A 14,628-nucleotide genomic window follows, 5' to 3' on the forward strand; every position below is an offset into this window, starting at 1 on the left:
CTTTAAAGCAACTGACTGAATTGAATTTTGGGAAATCCAATCCCATCATCCTGTAATTGACACCAATGGCAACAGTGGCTATTGTTCAGTAGGCTACATGTTATTGTCACTGTAATATGCATCCCCCAAAAAACTGAAAAAAAAAATATATATACATAGTAACCAATACCATTTAGTTAAAAAGCAAAATACTGGTCTTGGGTATCAAAAATATTTCATCATTACATTTAGTTGCCTTGCCTTTCTGTTGTTCTGTTGTTCCTTTCTCCCAAAAGAGAAATCAGCTACTCTAATTCATTTCCACAATGTCTCACATCCACACACACACACACACACACACACCCCTTTTGTAGTTGTCTCCTTGATGAATTTGCCTTAATCCCCGCAGCAAAAAATAGTGGGGAACCCCTTGTCTCTTGCCAGCCTGCCAGCAGCTAACCAGACAGCGCGCTCAGTTAATAATAGCCAGCCATCTTTGTTTAGGCCCCTGCTCTCAGACATCCAAGTCCGACTAATTGGCTAATTCCCTCTTCAAGGGCTGATACCTCCATGAAGATGGTGATTTCATTAGTGCGCACAGGTAGGCTGCTCGCACACAGGTTTAGATAGGCTACCATTATGGCTCTGAGCCCAGTCACTGTCAGTAGACACTATTTAGGTACTACCCCCACTGTACTAAAAACAACAGGAGCAGTGATAATACCTCCTGCAGGTTTGGCTCACCAGGAGGTTGTTAGAGGCAAGTATGGCTGCTGCCATGTCACCTGATGGCCCAGGTTGTTTAACAAGTGCTGTAAGCAGGCATGACGCATGACATACTGGATGGGAACAGGCTAACGGTGTCATGGAGTCCAGTACCTGCCTCAGAAAAGACCCTGGCCCTGGAGGAACTCCATTCACTGACTTCACCTTTAGCCCCTGCGTCCCACCTGGCGTTTGACCTGGCCACAGCCTCACTCTCGCCTGCGTCCTGCCCGGGATGGGCCGGGAGTGCCCGATATAAAATGATCAGCGTTGGGATTTGCAGGTTAAGGACGCTTAAAGCAGGGGGGGGGTTTAATGTCATGACGTCACATTAATTAGCGGCCACTTTGATCCTTTCAGCCTCTAAGCCGGGATGCATCAGTGACTGCCTCCGGGACCGCGGTGGAGGATGCTGCTGAGCCACCCCGCCCTGTGAGGCCGCAGAACAGTCCGCCGTCCGCCGCCCGCTCTGACACTTCCCTCCCCCCTTTGCGGGTGATGCTTCTGTGAAAAGGGACGCAAAAAACCACACACAGGTTCACAAATGGCAGACAAGGACAGCGTGGAGAAATACCTGGAGAACAACCCGCAGTTCGCCAAAGAGTACTTCGACAAGAAGCTGCGCGCCGAGGCTCTGACCGCCGCCTTCTCCGCGCCTCTCGACGTCAAAGACACCGCTTCTTTCAAGGATGTCAACTCCGTGCAAGAGGCCGCCATCATCTTCGAGCTCATCCAGGAGCTGCAGAAGCAGGGAGACATGGAAAAGTCCCTGCACAAGGTGTTGCAGAGGATTGCAATGATAATACAGGCCGACCGGGTCGGCTACTACATGTGCCGGTCCAGAAACGGAATACCTGAGCTGGCGTCTTGCCTCTTTGACGTGACACCAACATCCAAGTACGAGGCAAACCTGATCAATCCGCAGGCTGAGATTGTGTTCCCCATCGACATGGGCGTTGTCGGGTTCACCGCACAGTCCAAAAAGCCCCAAAACGTCCCCGATGTCACAAAGGTGAGGAGCAGTGAGGCGTGGGAGAAAGTTGTGTGTGTGTGTGTGTGTGTGTGTGTGTGTGTGTGTGTGTGTGTGTGTGTGTCACTCAGATGTTGTCAAAAAAAAAAAAAAAAAGACATGGAGATGTAGCCTGTTTCTGCAAAAAGTGAGAGTGACCTGCGGAGGCCCTTAAAAAGATGAAAGTTTGTTAACTTAAGGTCATTGGCTGGACTGTGGGCCACGGAAATCAGTGTCCCCTGTGACATCCACTGGCAGATCAATAAATTGCTATCACACTTGTTTCTGTTCACTGTGGAGCTCATAGAAGTGACTAGAGTTATTTTTATTTTACCTGCCGGGATTCAAACAGCTTCATTTAGTGATATTGGACAGAGTGATGTAGCTACAAATTGAAAATCAGTGGGGGAAAAAAAAAAAAACATGTAAGGGAAATAACTGCATGACATAATTTTAGCTGCAACAAGTTCTATGAAGACTATGAAACCCCAGCTTCCCTGTTGGATTTCATCAGTTGGGTCATTAGTCAGCTGAAGCATATACACTGACCCATCTAGTCTATTGCCAAATGTGACTGTAGGTTGAATGTCTCTTGCTGCTAATAATAGACAATAATAGAGTATTTATTACCGGACAAACAACAAATCATGCCGTGTATCTGTCAGTGTTACACACAGTGCATCATGATTATGAATCTGTCAATCTGACAGCCGTCTGATCTGCACGGACGGACCACAGGGAACTGATGAAATGAACAGTTGCTGAGGATGTTGCTGTATGTTGGTGGTGTTGATGTGTTTAAGCGCACCTGATATGAAGTTTTGTTTTTTGTTTTTTTTTTGTTTTTTGTCTCTCGATCCAGAATCAAAAGTTCTGTGACTTTGTGGACAAACAGACTGGATACAAGACCAAATGCATGCTCACTTTCCCTCTGATGGCCGATAAAGAATGCCTTGGAGTCGTCATGGCACTAAACAAAATAGGAGCTGATGCGTTCACTCCAGAGGACGAGGCTGTAAGAACACACACTGAAACATTCTTTTTCACTCTTATCGGTAGTGACTCACTAAGCGAACTCCAACAGGTTTTGGACACTCTGATTGTTTAATAAATTGAATTTGAATTTGGCCATTATAGTATCAGATAGAGGTACTTGAACAAATTGTATTTCTTGTGGGATAAAAAGAATAATACACCCTATTTTGCATAAATTCTCTCTTCATATCCATAGTTACTTGTCTGCTGCCTTAAAAAGCCAGCGCTATGCTATTTGTAATTCCCAAACTAAATAAAGATTATTGCTGTAATTACATCTCGCCAGTAGGGTGCAAAACACAACCATTATGTTCAGTGAGAGTCAATCAGACCTGACAGACATGATGCGGTTGCTTTATGCAGTTGCTAAAAGGGCAGAATTATTTAACCAGGAATATGTTATCTGTAACATTCATTACCGTCTCTTGGTGTTCAGAAGCCACGCATTCACACTGAAGCACAGTTCCATAAAGAATGAACAGGGGCACATGGAAATGATGTTTTTTTTTTTTTTTTTTACAGACTATTGAGGTTGATTCTCAGCTATGAGACTGGTGATTCGCTGTAACTGAACAAGAGAGTAAAGAGATTTAAGGAGAGGGTTGGCAGAGATGATGCACGGGAAACTGCTAAGATGCATTACAATGTCTGACACCTCTGTATTCTTTGTGTCTGGTGTTTAATTATCTTTCTCTGTGCAAATTATCTTCAGTATTTAAGAAAAACAAACTCATATGTACTTGATTCATCATCAAAGGACCCGGTAGCTTTATTGTATATGTATGTAAACTGATGTACAAATCATTAGCCAACTGTGGACTTAAAGGACCTTAAGTTTATTTGCTGATCTGTCAAGTCTAGGTTTCGTCATATGTGGGCAACATTTTATACCCTCACCCACCATGTCATTAATCTAGAGTTCACTTTCTATGCCGCTGTGTATTGATGAAACCTATAATCCCATTTTGTTCTTAGCTCTTCCACAAGTACATGAACTTTGCCCAAGTCATCGCCCTGCAGCATTACACAGCCTACATGTTCAATGTGGAGTCCAGGAGGAGTCAGGTAAACTGAACTGCTGCTGTTTGATAAATGAGAAAAAAAAAAAAACCAGAAGTGGGTTAAGAGAGTGGATGTCATGCTGTGATGTTATCCAGTGGGGGCCTCCTGTCATTCCCCTGTTATTTGCTTGTTGGTGGTATTTGTAATGCACAATGGAGCTCGTTCTACAAACACAGACGTTGAATTGCCTCCGTTTACCACCTGCTGCTTTGCTCACAGGTGCTGCTCTGGTCGGCCAGCAAAGTGTTTGAGGAATTGACAGACATTGAAAGACAGTTCCACAAAGCGCTCTACACTGTAAGGACCTATCTACAATGCGAACGATACTCAGTGGGCCTGTTGGACATGACCAAAGAGAAGGTTGGTCTTGCAGAATAGATTCGGTTTTTACAGACTGGATTGAACAGACAGCATTAATGCCTACAGGCTTAAATAATCCAAAACTATTATTGTCTGTTTTTTTTCTCTGGCAGGAATTTTATGATGAATGGCCCGTGAAACTGGGAGATGTGGAACCCTATAAAGGACCAAAAACGCCAGATGGCAGGGTAACAAACTCTTGAACTTTTCTGTTGTCTAACTTAGTTTGAAGATGATTGGTGATTTCTAACAGGCTTCTCCTTTTTCATACAGGAAATCATCTTTTACAAGATCATTGACTACCTCCTGGAGGCCAAAGAGGAAATCAAAGTCATACCGTAAGCAGCATTACATTCTACAAATGCTACAAATGCACCCAAACAGTACATTTCAGAGTCCACTTGTCATAGATTATCAAACGGAGGCATCCCAGGTATTTGAAAATACGTGGTACAATCGTGGTTGCCCACCCATTAACCCTGCATCTGTCTGCTGTTTGTACCACACACAGTCCTGCCGGTTTCTAATGAGAGTTACTTGGCGGCTAACGTGACACAATAGCTGAGTAAATGTGAACTGATGGTGGAGCGTCAGCGCTGCTTAACGTGCTTGTCAGGGATTCATTTGCTCACTCCAGCTCACACAGCTCTGCGTGTTTCTCTCTTTTTCAGTGGTCCACCTGCAGATCACTGGGCTTTAGTCAGCGGGCTACCAACCTATGTGGCAGAGAATGGCTTTGTAAGTCTCTCCCGGCTGCTGCGGGGCAATTCATTACCCAAATCACTGGAATTATTAAAGAATGAGTAAAGGGGGAGAGAGACACATCAACTGCTAAATCAGCGGCATAAAAATGAAGTGAACGGACACATTCAGCACAATGTGAAGGAGCGTATAGATCCGGATGTAGGATGATATTTTTCTGTCTTATCTTGTGTTATTTAAATTGAGTCAGCTGTTATTGTTATGTGCATCATGATGTGCCGCATATCGTGTTATGTCATCAGCAAAAGAGTATGTCACTCTACGTTTGATCATTTTGGTCTGAAACATAAGCTAGAGTCATGTAGGTCAGTGATTGGTGGAGAGTTTTCGTGACTTGGTGCAGTGACTGAATATATAACAGGATACCTACACAGTTGAGATTTAAAAAGCTTGTTAAAAAAGTTGAACATACTATAATGAAGTGGTTTTATAAGTGGGGTCTAGGTACCCCCAGGGCTCCTTGAGGGAGTTCCTGGGGGTCCCAGCAAAAAGGGAAATAATTAATATCCACTATAAGTCCAGCCATAAGTAACACAGTGACAGAATGTATGACTATTTTGGTCATGGGTTTCAAACACTATGTGTCATAAAACATCTAAAAGCCAAAATCTTATGTGGAAAAGTTTGAGAACCACTGGTTTAATCTATGTCAAGCTCTAACAAGCAGAGGTAGACAAATTTTATTCAAACAAAAATGTTGACAAATAACAGCATTGATTTGAAATTGATAAAGTAACAAACACTAATGACAAAACCGAATGTTTTTCATGTGAGTGCAGATTTGCAACATGATGAACGTGGCTGCAGATGACTTCTTCACTTTCCAGGTGAGGACACTTTCACTGTCCATCTGTTATAAAGCAACACACAGGACACATGCAATTGTTCATGGCCACCTTGTTATGTAGCCGATGCCACACGATAGACCGAACATCAGTGTCTGTTTTGTTTTACTGATTGCGTAATACACGTTCACACTGTCCCTGCACAATGTGCTGATTTTATATCCCGCTTTTTTTGATGCTGGTATTCAGGAAGAATGGAGCCCTGATTTAAAACATTTGATTTCATTGTCTCTCAGAAAGAGGCTGTGGACGAGACAGGCTTTATCATCAAGAACGTCTTGTCGCTGCCCATTGTCAACAAGAAGGAAGAAATTGTCGGCATCGCCACTTTCTTCAACAGGAAAGATGGCAAACCGTTTGATGAACATGATGAACAGATCACTGAGGTTGGCGCCATGCATTCTCTCTCTCTCTCTCTCTCTCTCTCTCTCTCTCTCTCTCTCTCTCTCTCTCTCTCTCTCTCTCTCTCTCATATATATATTCTATCCCATCACCGTCATGCAGAACGTCTCGTCTTGGATATCATGTTGTCGTCTGTCTGTCTGTCTGTGTGTCGACGCGCTCTCGTCAGTGCTCTGCACCGCAGGTTTCCCCCTGCAGAGGGAAAAGATTTGTTCTTTTTTTGGGAGTGTGTGGCAGCATAAATTTACATGTTAATGAAGGAGCGCTGCTAAAACAGCAGTAACTTCATAATGCTTTGACAAATGAGGATAGCTGCGGCACCACCTGTGTGCCAAATGTAGGAAAGTAACTAGAAATATTTGCCACTCAGTGCATTTTCTTAGCTTAATTACTGAGATAATAGCAATAATTATAAATTCATCAGGGTGGTAGAATAGAGGGGACCAGTTCTCTCTTCTTTTCATTCATTCTTTCTCACTGTCATGGTCTGTCCCAGGCCCTGACACAGTTCCTGGGCTGGTCGGTGCTGAACTGCGACACCTACGACAGGCTGAACCGTATGGAGTGGAGGAAAGACATCGCCCAGGAGATGCTCATGTACCAAACCAAATGCACCAAAGGGGAGCTGCAGTCCATTCTGGTCCGTGTCACGTGCCCCCCCCCCCCCCCCACCCCCCACCCCTCCTGAGGCCTACCTTTGATCCCTCAACATTTGCCCAAGAGACCTCTCAAGCAGGCATTTAAAGTAGTCAAAGGTTAATCCAGAATTAGTGGCTTTTTGAGTAGCAGTCGTCCAGTAGCAGCTATTAGTCGACTAACAGAAGCTGTGACGGATCATTTATCCACTTGGCAATTAACTTTTGAGGTGATGACACGGCAGTTTATGTGGTTACAGCTCGGAGCAGTACTTGTTATTAAGTGTGTGAAAACATGAAAACGACACAGTTTGCATTTTCTGCTTTTTGTCGCCAATGTAAGAATTCAAGCTGTAAAATGTTGTAGATGATGGCAGCGTGTTCATGGGTGGAATGTGAATTTCGTTTCACATGATTCTTTTATAAACAGAACACCAATGAGAAGTTTGATGCAGAGCCTGAAGACTGTGACCAGAAAGAGATGTACAAACTATTGGTAGGTTTTTTTGTGTTTATCCTCTGGGACAATCCTCAGAAGCACACACAGCGTAATCATGTGGCCATCAGTGCTTTTTGAGTGTCACGCTCACCTCCCTTCTGTGCGGTGTTTGTGCAGAGAGCAACCTGCCCGCCAGCTGACAACGTCAACGGAGAGAGCCTGTACCTGTTCTCCTTCAGTGACTTCCCCGTCTCAGAGTTCGACCTCATCAAAGCCGGCATTCGCATGTTCTTCGAGCTCGGAGTTGTTGAAAAGTTTAAAGTTCCCGCAGAGGTGAGCCGGACGCTCATATTTTTTTTTTGCACTTCTCTTGCATGTTGTCCTTGCCATTATATGACCTTGCAGTGAACTTTAAAATGCAGACATATGTGGAAATCATTGGAAACTCATTTACGTCTTCTATGTAATGTGTCTATTTTAAAATATGTAAAGAACAGAGACAATGAGCCTCAGAGAACCAGAACGTTCAGTCTCATCTGTGAATCTTTCAGGGTGACATGCAAACTGCCATGGCGGCGTTTGCCTGGGAAAAGCAAGAGTAGATGTGATCCTTAATTAGTCTCTCGAAGCGTATCATGCTGTAGCGACAAACCTGAGTGATACCCATCGGTGTAGCTGAGAAGGCAGAGTGACATCACTCTGGGTTACAGCTCATCTGGAAGCCCCCTGGAAAAAAACAAAACATTTTTCATCCTTATCACTTTGTCTTTTTTCCCTCTGACCAATACCCACCCTCTCCATCTCTGCCTCTCAGACACTGACTAAGTGGATGTACACGGTGAGGAAAGGTTACCGTGACATCACCTACCACAACTGGAGGCACGGCTTCAACGTAGGCCACACCATGTTCTGCCTGCTCCAGGTAACGCCCGCGCAACGTCGGCTGTAGTCCTTTCATTCCTGTCTCCTCTTTACAACTGCAGCCTGCCCATTGTGTTTCGTATAAGAGTTAAGTGAACCCAATAATGTTGACTCGACAGCTTATGGCTCATGATATAACATCTGGTGACAGTTAAACAGACGGATATGTCTTATAAGAAAGTAAACCGCTTACATAGGCATATAAAATGTTTTATTTCTTCATAAAACTCATTGAGTATTGCAGAAAATGACTGGGCTTAAAATGAGTATTGATAATGTCTAATGTTTAGCTGTTTCCTGGTTTAAAAGGTCTAGAAACAGGCTCCAAATGGGAATATACAAATTATTTTCATGGACAGATCAGATCATTTTATAGGTGGCCACAATCTACACACACACACACACACACACACACACCTGCACATAATAATCCATGGTTTGTCTCTCACCTCCTCCAGACAGGGAAGCTGAGGAAGTACTACTCTGATCTAGATGCCTTTGCCATGGTGGCTGCTGCTTTCTGCCATGATATCGACCACAGAGGAACCAACAACCTCTACCAGACAAAGCGAGTCCAATGAATCGAAAGTGCAGTTTTGAATGTGTGCGTGAAGTGTGTCCCCGTATTTATTTATTTATTTATTTATTCAATGCAGGAGTGCATCTCCTCTGGCCAAACTTCACGGCTCGTCCATTATGGAGAGGCACCACCTGGAGTACAGCAAGATACTCATGGGAGAGGAGGTACGGCACGTTGTTGGTCAAATGATCAAAGAACAGTCTCGCTTATGGGGGAAAAAAAACGACGCCCATTCTGAGCGCTCTTTGTCGTCTCTTGCAGTCCCTGAACATCTTCTGCAACCTCCAGAAGCGTCAGTTCGAGAATGTGCAGCACCTGTTTGACGTCTGCATCATCGCCACTGATCTGGCCCTTTACTTCAAGTAGGTTTTTCTGAAACGTACAGCAGCTTTTGTGGCAGACATGAGACAAGCTGACTATAGCTGACGTTGCTCAAAAGTTAGGCTGCAGCCCTTTGTCCTCAGTAGGTTTTACTGAAGTCAATTTGTGTATTTGTTTAGTTGGTTTGGTCTGACTGACTGTCCTTTATCTCATCTGCCTGTCCTCACGCAGAAAGAGAACCATGTTCCAAAACATTGTGAACGCCACAGAGCCAATGACAGATGAAAAGGAGGCCACCGCCTACATTGCCAACAACCCCATCAGGAAGGAAATCGTCATGTATGTATCTGATTCACGCCGAAGATGACGCCGCTGTTGTACGGTTTATTTTCAAATATGTCTGTCAGACAGCAGGCCCTTGCAAAGCATCAGCATCACTGGCAGGGTGTCATCTTCTCTTCTGTGACTGTCTGTATGTCTCGCACCTCCAGGGCCATGATGATGACAGGCTGTGACTTATCGGCTATCACCAAGCCCTGGGAGGTACAGAGCAAGGTGGGTGACCAGGCTTCACGTGTGCCGACTTTATAAACATGAAGAAAAAGTTGCAAGAGGCAAAAACGGTCACAGAAAGCACAGGAGTAAATAATAGAAATAATAGGTTTTTTTATAATGTAGTTTGTTCTGCTTGAGCTTGTCCACATTGCATTTATTTCTTCCTGCCTTTCTTCAGTCTTTTATCAGGTTATTACTTCCAAAAAAAACATATATAGAGAGCTGCAATCATTTTATTATAAAGCCACGGCAGCAAAATAAGATGGGTTTAATAGGCCACTTGTATTACAGCGTTTGTTGTTACTTTGAGATCAAATGCTAAAAGCTTTATAGAAAAGAAGCTTTACAGAGAAAAATATCCTGAGGGTTGTTTTTTGGCTTCTCATTCACAGTCCTTTCCCTCCTCTATTTGTCTTTTATTTCCCTTTGACATTCTTCGTTCTTCTGCCTGTGTGTTTGTCTCCAGGTGGCTCTGATGGTCGCTGCTGAATTCTGGGAACAGGGAGATTTGGAGAGAACTGTTTTGGACCAACAACCAATTGTAAAAGCTCTTTCACATTTTACAGGTTGTGATTGTAGAACAACCATTTACCCCCTTTCACACCTGAAAATCTCTCCTCCGTCTCTCTCCTCAGCCCATGATGGACAGAAACTGTGCCGAACAGCTACCCAAGATGCAGTGTGGTTTCATCGACTTCGTGTGCTCATTTGTGTACAAGGTAATGATGTTTTTATACACGTTGCAGAGGACGTGACACACACATGGATTTCGCCAGTAGGGAGTCGTCCCTGTGTCTGTGTTGCAACATTTCATCTTTAACTGCTGGAATTTCAGCACGCCCACAGTCTTAACAGGGGTGTAGGAATTCAATCCAGCTTCAATTGGATTTTGATTTTTCTGCAAAGGGAAGAAAAAAAAAAGAAAAAAGAACAGATTCTGCCCATGAGTTGTTTTGATTTGGTTCAATTTAGTCAATTTTGATACTTTCAAGAAGTAATATCTCTACAAATGTAAACCTTAAAAGCAGCTAAACCCAGTTATTAACCTTACTCCAAGGCTGCAGTTTAGTTTAAAGGGTGACTTGTGTTTTCAAAACAATATTCATTTTCAAGCTCAGCTCTGACTGTGCCGTGAATACGTATCTGTGTAGGTTTAGGATAACAAGATGTATAGAGATGAACCTGTTGAACCCAGATGGCCCCAGCAGGCATGTCAGCTAGCCGTCAGGATGGTATGTGGACAAGAACACACACATAGGCTACATGCATAACAATGAACATGTGTCAGGCATCCTTGTGGACTTTGCCCTCTATGTACACACACACACACACACACACACACAGTGAATAACATATACTTAACATGCAGCGTGTTCCCCTCCATTTGCCAGGAGTTCTCCAGGTTCCACAAGGAGATCCAGCCCATGTTCGATGGTCTGAACAACAACAGGTCACACTGGAACGAGCTGGCTGAGGTGTACAACGCAAAGATGAAGGCCATCGAGGATGAGAAGAAGAAACTGGAGGAAGAGGAGGCCAAGAAAGGTAAAGAAAAAGTCGACACTGATCCAGATGATGGTGTGATAGAAGATCTCGTCTTCCGTGTTGAGCGTGATCCTGTATTTATACATCTCTGTCATTTCTGTGTGTTTATCTAGCTGGTGGCGGTGCAGCCGAAGGAGGAAAGTCAAAGACCTGCACCATCTGCTAAATTCCCCCAGTGCTTGGATCTGGACCGATGCGGTTCGGTTAGGACTAGTCTAGGCTACGCTAGCCTATAATTCTGGTCTGACCAGTCATCTAGTTGGAACTTTGCTAGGCTAGCTTGGTCCGGTCTGATCTACATCGGCATAGTTCTTACTGGTTAGGTGCTATCCACTCTGGTGCAGTCCAATCCAGCCTTGTTTGGTCTGATCTGGTTCAGTCTAGCCTACTTCAGTCTAGTGTAGTCAGGTCTGGTCTACAGTCCAGTCTGGATTAGGCAAGTGTAACCATTCTCCAAGGAGAGTCAGAAACATCACCGGGAAGTAATGTTGGGATTCTGACTGCAGGAGAAGCCGTTTCACTCTGAAGGTGTGATGTATTTGAAACTTCCTGCTTCCTCTGCTTCCTACAAACACACAAACATGAACATCTGAAAAGCAATACACACATGGACAACATGTAGAGCCCCTTCATATAGCAATAATTGAAACGTTCGTAACTTGCGTGGTTTTTGAAACCGAGGTTGGAGAAGCTACAGCTAAAGCACAAGTCTTGAAGTATAAATCACTTGAATGGAGTACTACATGTACTGCGTGTGGGTGTGTATCCATGCCAAAGCAATAGCTTTCACACTGGATTCCTATTGGCAGTCAGTTACCACACAGTATAGTATTATTGTAGGTTGCACAATGCACTTAGCTGCTGCTGTTCTGGCAGTGGCAGGCCATGCACTGAGGGCAGGAGGGTGGGCAGGGGCACAAGCAAAGAACTTTATACTTACAGGGATCAGAGGAAAGGGGTTAAAATTATGGTTTGAGGTTAACAGTCTAAGTAGCATGAGATGTGAAATTGATTTCATGAACACAAAAAGAGGGAAACTGCAATCTAAAGGATCTGTGAACACTCCATCAATAAGGGCTGATGTTTTCTTACCTCAAAGGCACAGATGAGTTATGTAAGGTTATATTGATTTTAATATGCAATCTATCCATATACATATATATATATATATATATATATATATATATATATATATATATTTATTTATTTATTTTTTCGATTCTTTGTCTGAGCATTTTGTACTTGAACTGTCTTCATGGATGGAGAGTTAGAGACGAGGCCAGCTTTGAGAGATGGCGTTCTGAATCTATGAACGAATGCACACTAAAATCACGTTCAGGCATCAAGAATATGTTTTGAATTTGTGCAACTTTATTGTCAGCTTTGATGAACAACCCGTGAGCTGTTTTACTTACATCCAACCACCTGGAAAACCAACTGAAAAACGGCAATGTGTTTAGAACAAACTTACAATTCAATATCGAGTCACAAAAGATTTCTTTTAAACGTGCATGATTTCACATGTATATAGTTTATAACATAGCAATTGTAAAATGTAAATTGTGTAAACTTAATAACTGCAGCGTAAAATTGATTTGAGAGATGTAAAAGCAGCCGCTGCTTCTTCTGAGGAGGCAAGAGTCGCAGTGAGACAGGGTACAGTAGATCTACCGCTCCTCTAAGAAGATTTGATAGGATTTGATTTGCCAGCCAGCGTTTGAGATCCACACAGCTTTAGACTTGAAATACCCTTCTTACAGAGGAGGTAGAGCAGGCTACCAAAGCCTTATCATTTGAATGTGCAGACGACTTGTGTTTATAAAGATGCAGCTGTAGCATCATTGACGGCATGACTGCTGAGGCCAAAGTCCCGTGCTGCTTCTTTCTTCACTGATGCAACAGCGAGATGAATCTCCTCCACAAAACCTCTCCAAACATGTAAACCTGAATTCAACTCGATTTGGATTGGTAGTGCACCCCCGTCGTGCACTTTCTGAAACACATTTAGCAACGTCTCACCCGGGACAAAGGCAGGCTGTGGCTCTCAAATTCCTGTTACACAATGTCATCTGCTCTAATCAATGAGGCATCCATCAAAGGCACTTAATCCTATCAGAATGGATTTGGGACTACCTGGAAACTCCTTTTCTGCTGCTTGAGGTGAAGTGAGGAGCTGTTGTGATCACTGGAGCTAAAACCGGTTCCTTCAAGGATCCTTTTTGAGATACTAAATGATGCACTGTATACTTTCTACTTATCCCATCGACTGTCTCTCAGCCGTTAGGAATCTATCATTTGATGTATGAAATGACCTCTACTGTATGTATGTGTGATGTAATATGTGTAAGCAAATAAAGGATATTATGGAGGTGTATGAACAGACAGTGGCTTTTTCTCAATATGGAAGTCTGCATAGCGGATGCACGAATGTAACACTATCACTTATTCACACCTGACTCATGCACTTGGAGGTTAGACAGAGAATAAATTTAAGAAACCTTGGGCTTAGTTGCAACAGCGCTTGTTCTTAGTCACATATCGTGCGGGGATCTTAGAGGCTCCAAAGCTGGATGAGCTTCTGGGGAAAGAGGATCAGTGGATTGGTTCTGATCCCTGCCCGATACAGTGTTGTCTGGCTGCAGATTCTGCATGCACAAAACCTGAGGTTGTGTTAGCATTTTAAGAAGAACGCAGTCATTTAGAGTACATTAAAGTATAGAACATCAGTGAGATGAAGAGCAGAGTTTGCTGCAGCTGTATGTGTGCGGTTTGAGTGCAGGATGCTAGTGAGGCCTCCCCTGAGAAGATGAAATATTTGACATGAGGGAACAAGGAAGAAGCCCTATAATCCATCATTTTGTGGGACACTTAAGCTTGTCAACCCTTGCGTCAACATGACCTCTCATTCCCCAGAGACTTTAGGAGTCAGTGGGTGCAGAGCTGCTCACTTCTCTACACGGGGCCCTGCTTCAAAATGTTCATGTCAAATTTAAAGTCCTCCTTTCCACACAAAAATGTGTTTGCTTACTTCACGAGAATGTTTGACCTCCTTTGTGCAGAGCGATGTGCAGTATGTGCAGGGTTTCATAGTCTGTTTTCACATTGATCTGCTGAAGGTACAGTTTCAAAGCCAATCGTGGTCCAACAGACAACTTACATGTTAGTGTGATGTGGAAACTGAAAACCTCCTGCTTCCATTCCAACTTTGCAAATGGACTTTCCGGTAAAGCAGAAGCTGTTGTATCCAGCAGTGAAATGTATTTGCATATTTACATATTCATAGATTCCGGATTTGTCAACGAAGGACAAAGTGTAGATGTCATTTTCTACTTTTTTGATGAAAAGCCGTATCAAACAAAAATCATTTTTCAAGGAGAGTATTTTACATGTCTTAAATTTTTAAAAGTTGTTAT

At 43.4% G+C, this 14,628-nt stretch overlaps 2 protein-coding genes across 5 annotated transcripts in view; one reads left to right on the top strand and one right to left on the bottom strand.

The window, feature by feature from the left end:
* The window catches only part of rbp4 (retinol binding protein 4, plasma), a 249,499-nt gene that overhangs the window by 4,564 nt on the left and 230,307 nt on the right, over window positions 1-14,628 (bottom strand). The window lies entirely within an intron of this gene.
* Window positions 1,088-13,589, top strand: pde6c (phosphodiesterase 6C, cGMP-specific, cone, alpha prime). Of its 2 annotated transcripts, XM_071461821.1 has the most exons (22): window positions 1,088-1,756; window positions 2,616-2,768; window positions 3,764-3,853; window positions 4,070-4,210; window positions 4,324-4,398; window positions 4,484-4,548; window positions 4,882-4,948; window positions 5,752-5,799; window positions 6,054-6,203; window positions 6,716-6,859; window positions 7,285-7,350; window positions 7,471-7,626; window positions 8,108-8,215; window positions 8,673-8,782; window positions 8,871-8,958; window positions 9,056-9,156; window positions 9,347-9,454; window positions 9,607-9,670; window positions 10,137-10,211; window positions 10,306-10,389; window positions 11,062-11,215; window positions 11,329-13,589. In XM_071461821.1, the coding sequence occupies exons 1-22, from the start codon at window positions 1,289-1,291 to the stop codon at window positions 11,379-11,381; spliced, it is 2,568 nt and encodes an 855-aa protein (XP_071317922.1). In that variant the 5' UTR covers window positions 1,088-1,288; the 3' UTR covers window positions 11,382-13,589. The 2 variants fall into 2 exon arrangements, with proteins under 2 accessions (XP_071317922.1, XP_071317921.1); XM_071461820.1 differs by having other exon boundaries at window positions 11,062-13,589.

This window comes from Trachinotus anak, unplaced genomic scaffold, assembly GCF_046630095.1.
Source record: "Trachinotus anak isolate AG129_WGS33_773 ecotype Australia unplaced genomic scaffold, CSIRO_AGI_Tana_v1 ptg000025l, whole genome shotgun sequence".
NCBI lineage: Eukaryota > Metazoa > Chordata > Actinopteri > Carangiformes > Carangidae > Trachinotus > Trachinotus anak.

Excerpts from the sequence above, each read along its gene's own strand:
- pde6c (XM_071461820.1), top strand. The coding sequence starts at position 1,289 with ATGGCAGACAAGGACAGCGTGGAGAAATACCTGGAGAACAACCCGCAG. Across the intron at positions 5,800-6,053 it reads ATGACTTCTTCACTTTCCAG|AAAGAGGCTGTGGACGAGAC; the intron begins GTGAGGACACTT and ends ATTGTCTCTCAG. Across the intron at positions 10,212-10,305 it reads TTTTGGACCAACAACCAATT|CCCATGATGGACAGAAACTG; the intron begins GTAAAAGCTCTT and ends CTCTCTCCTCAG.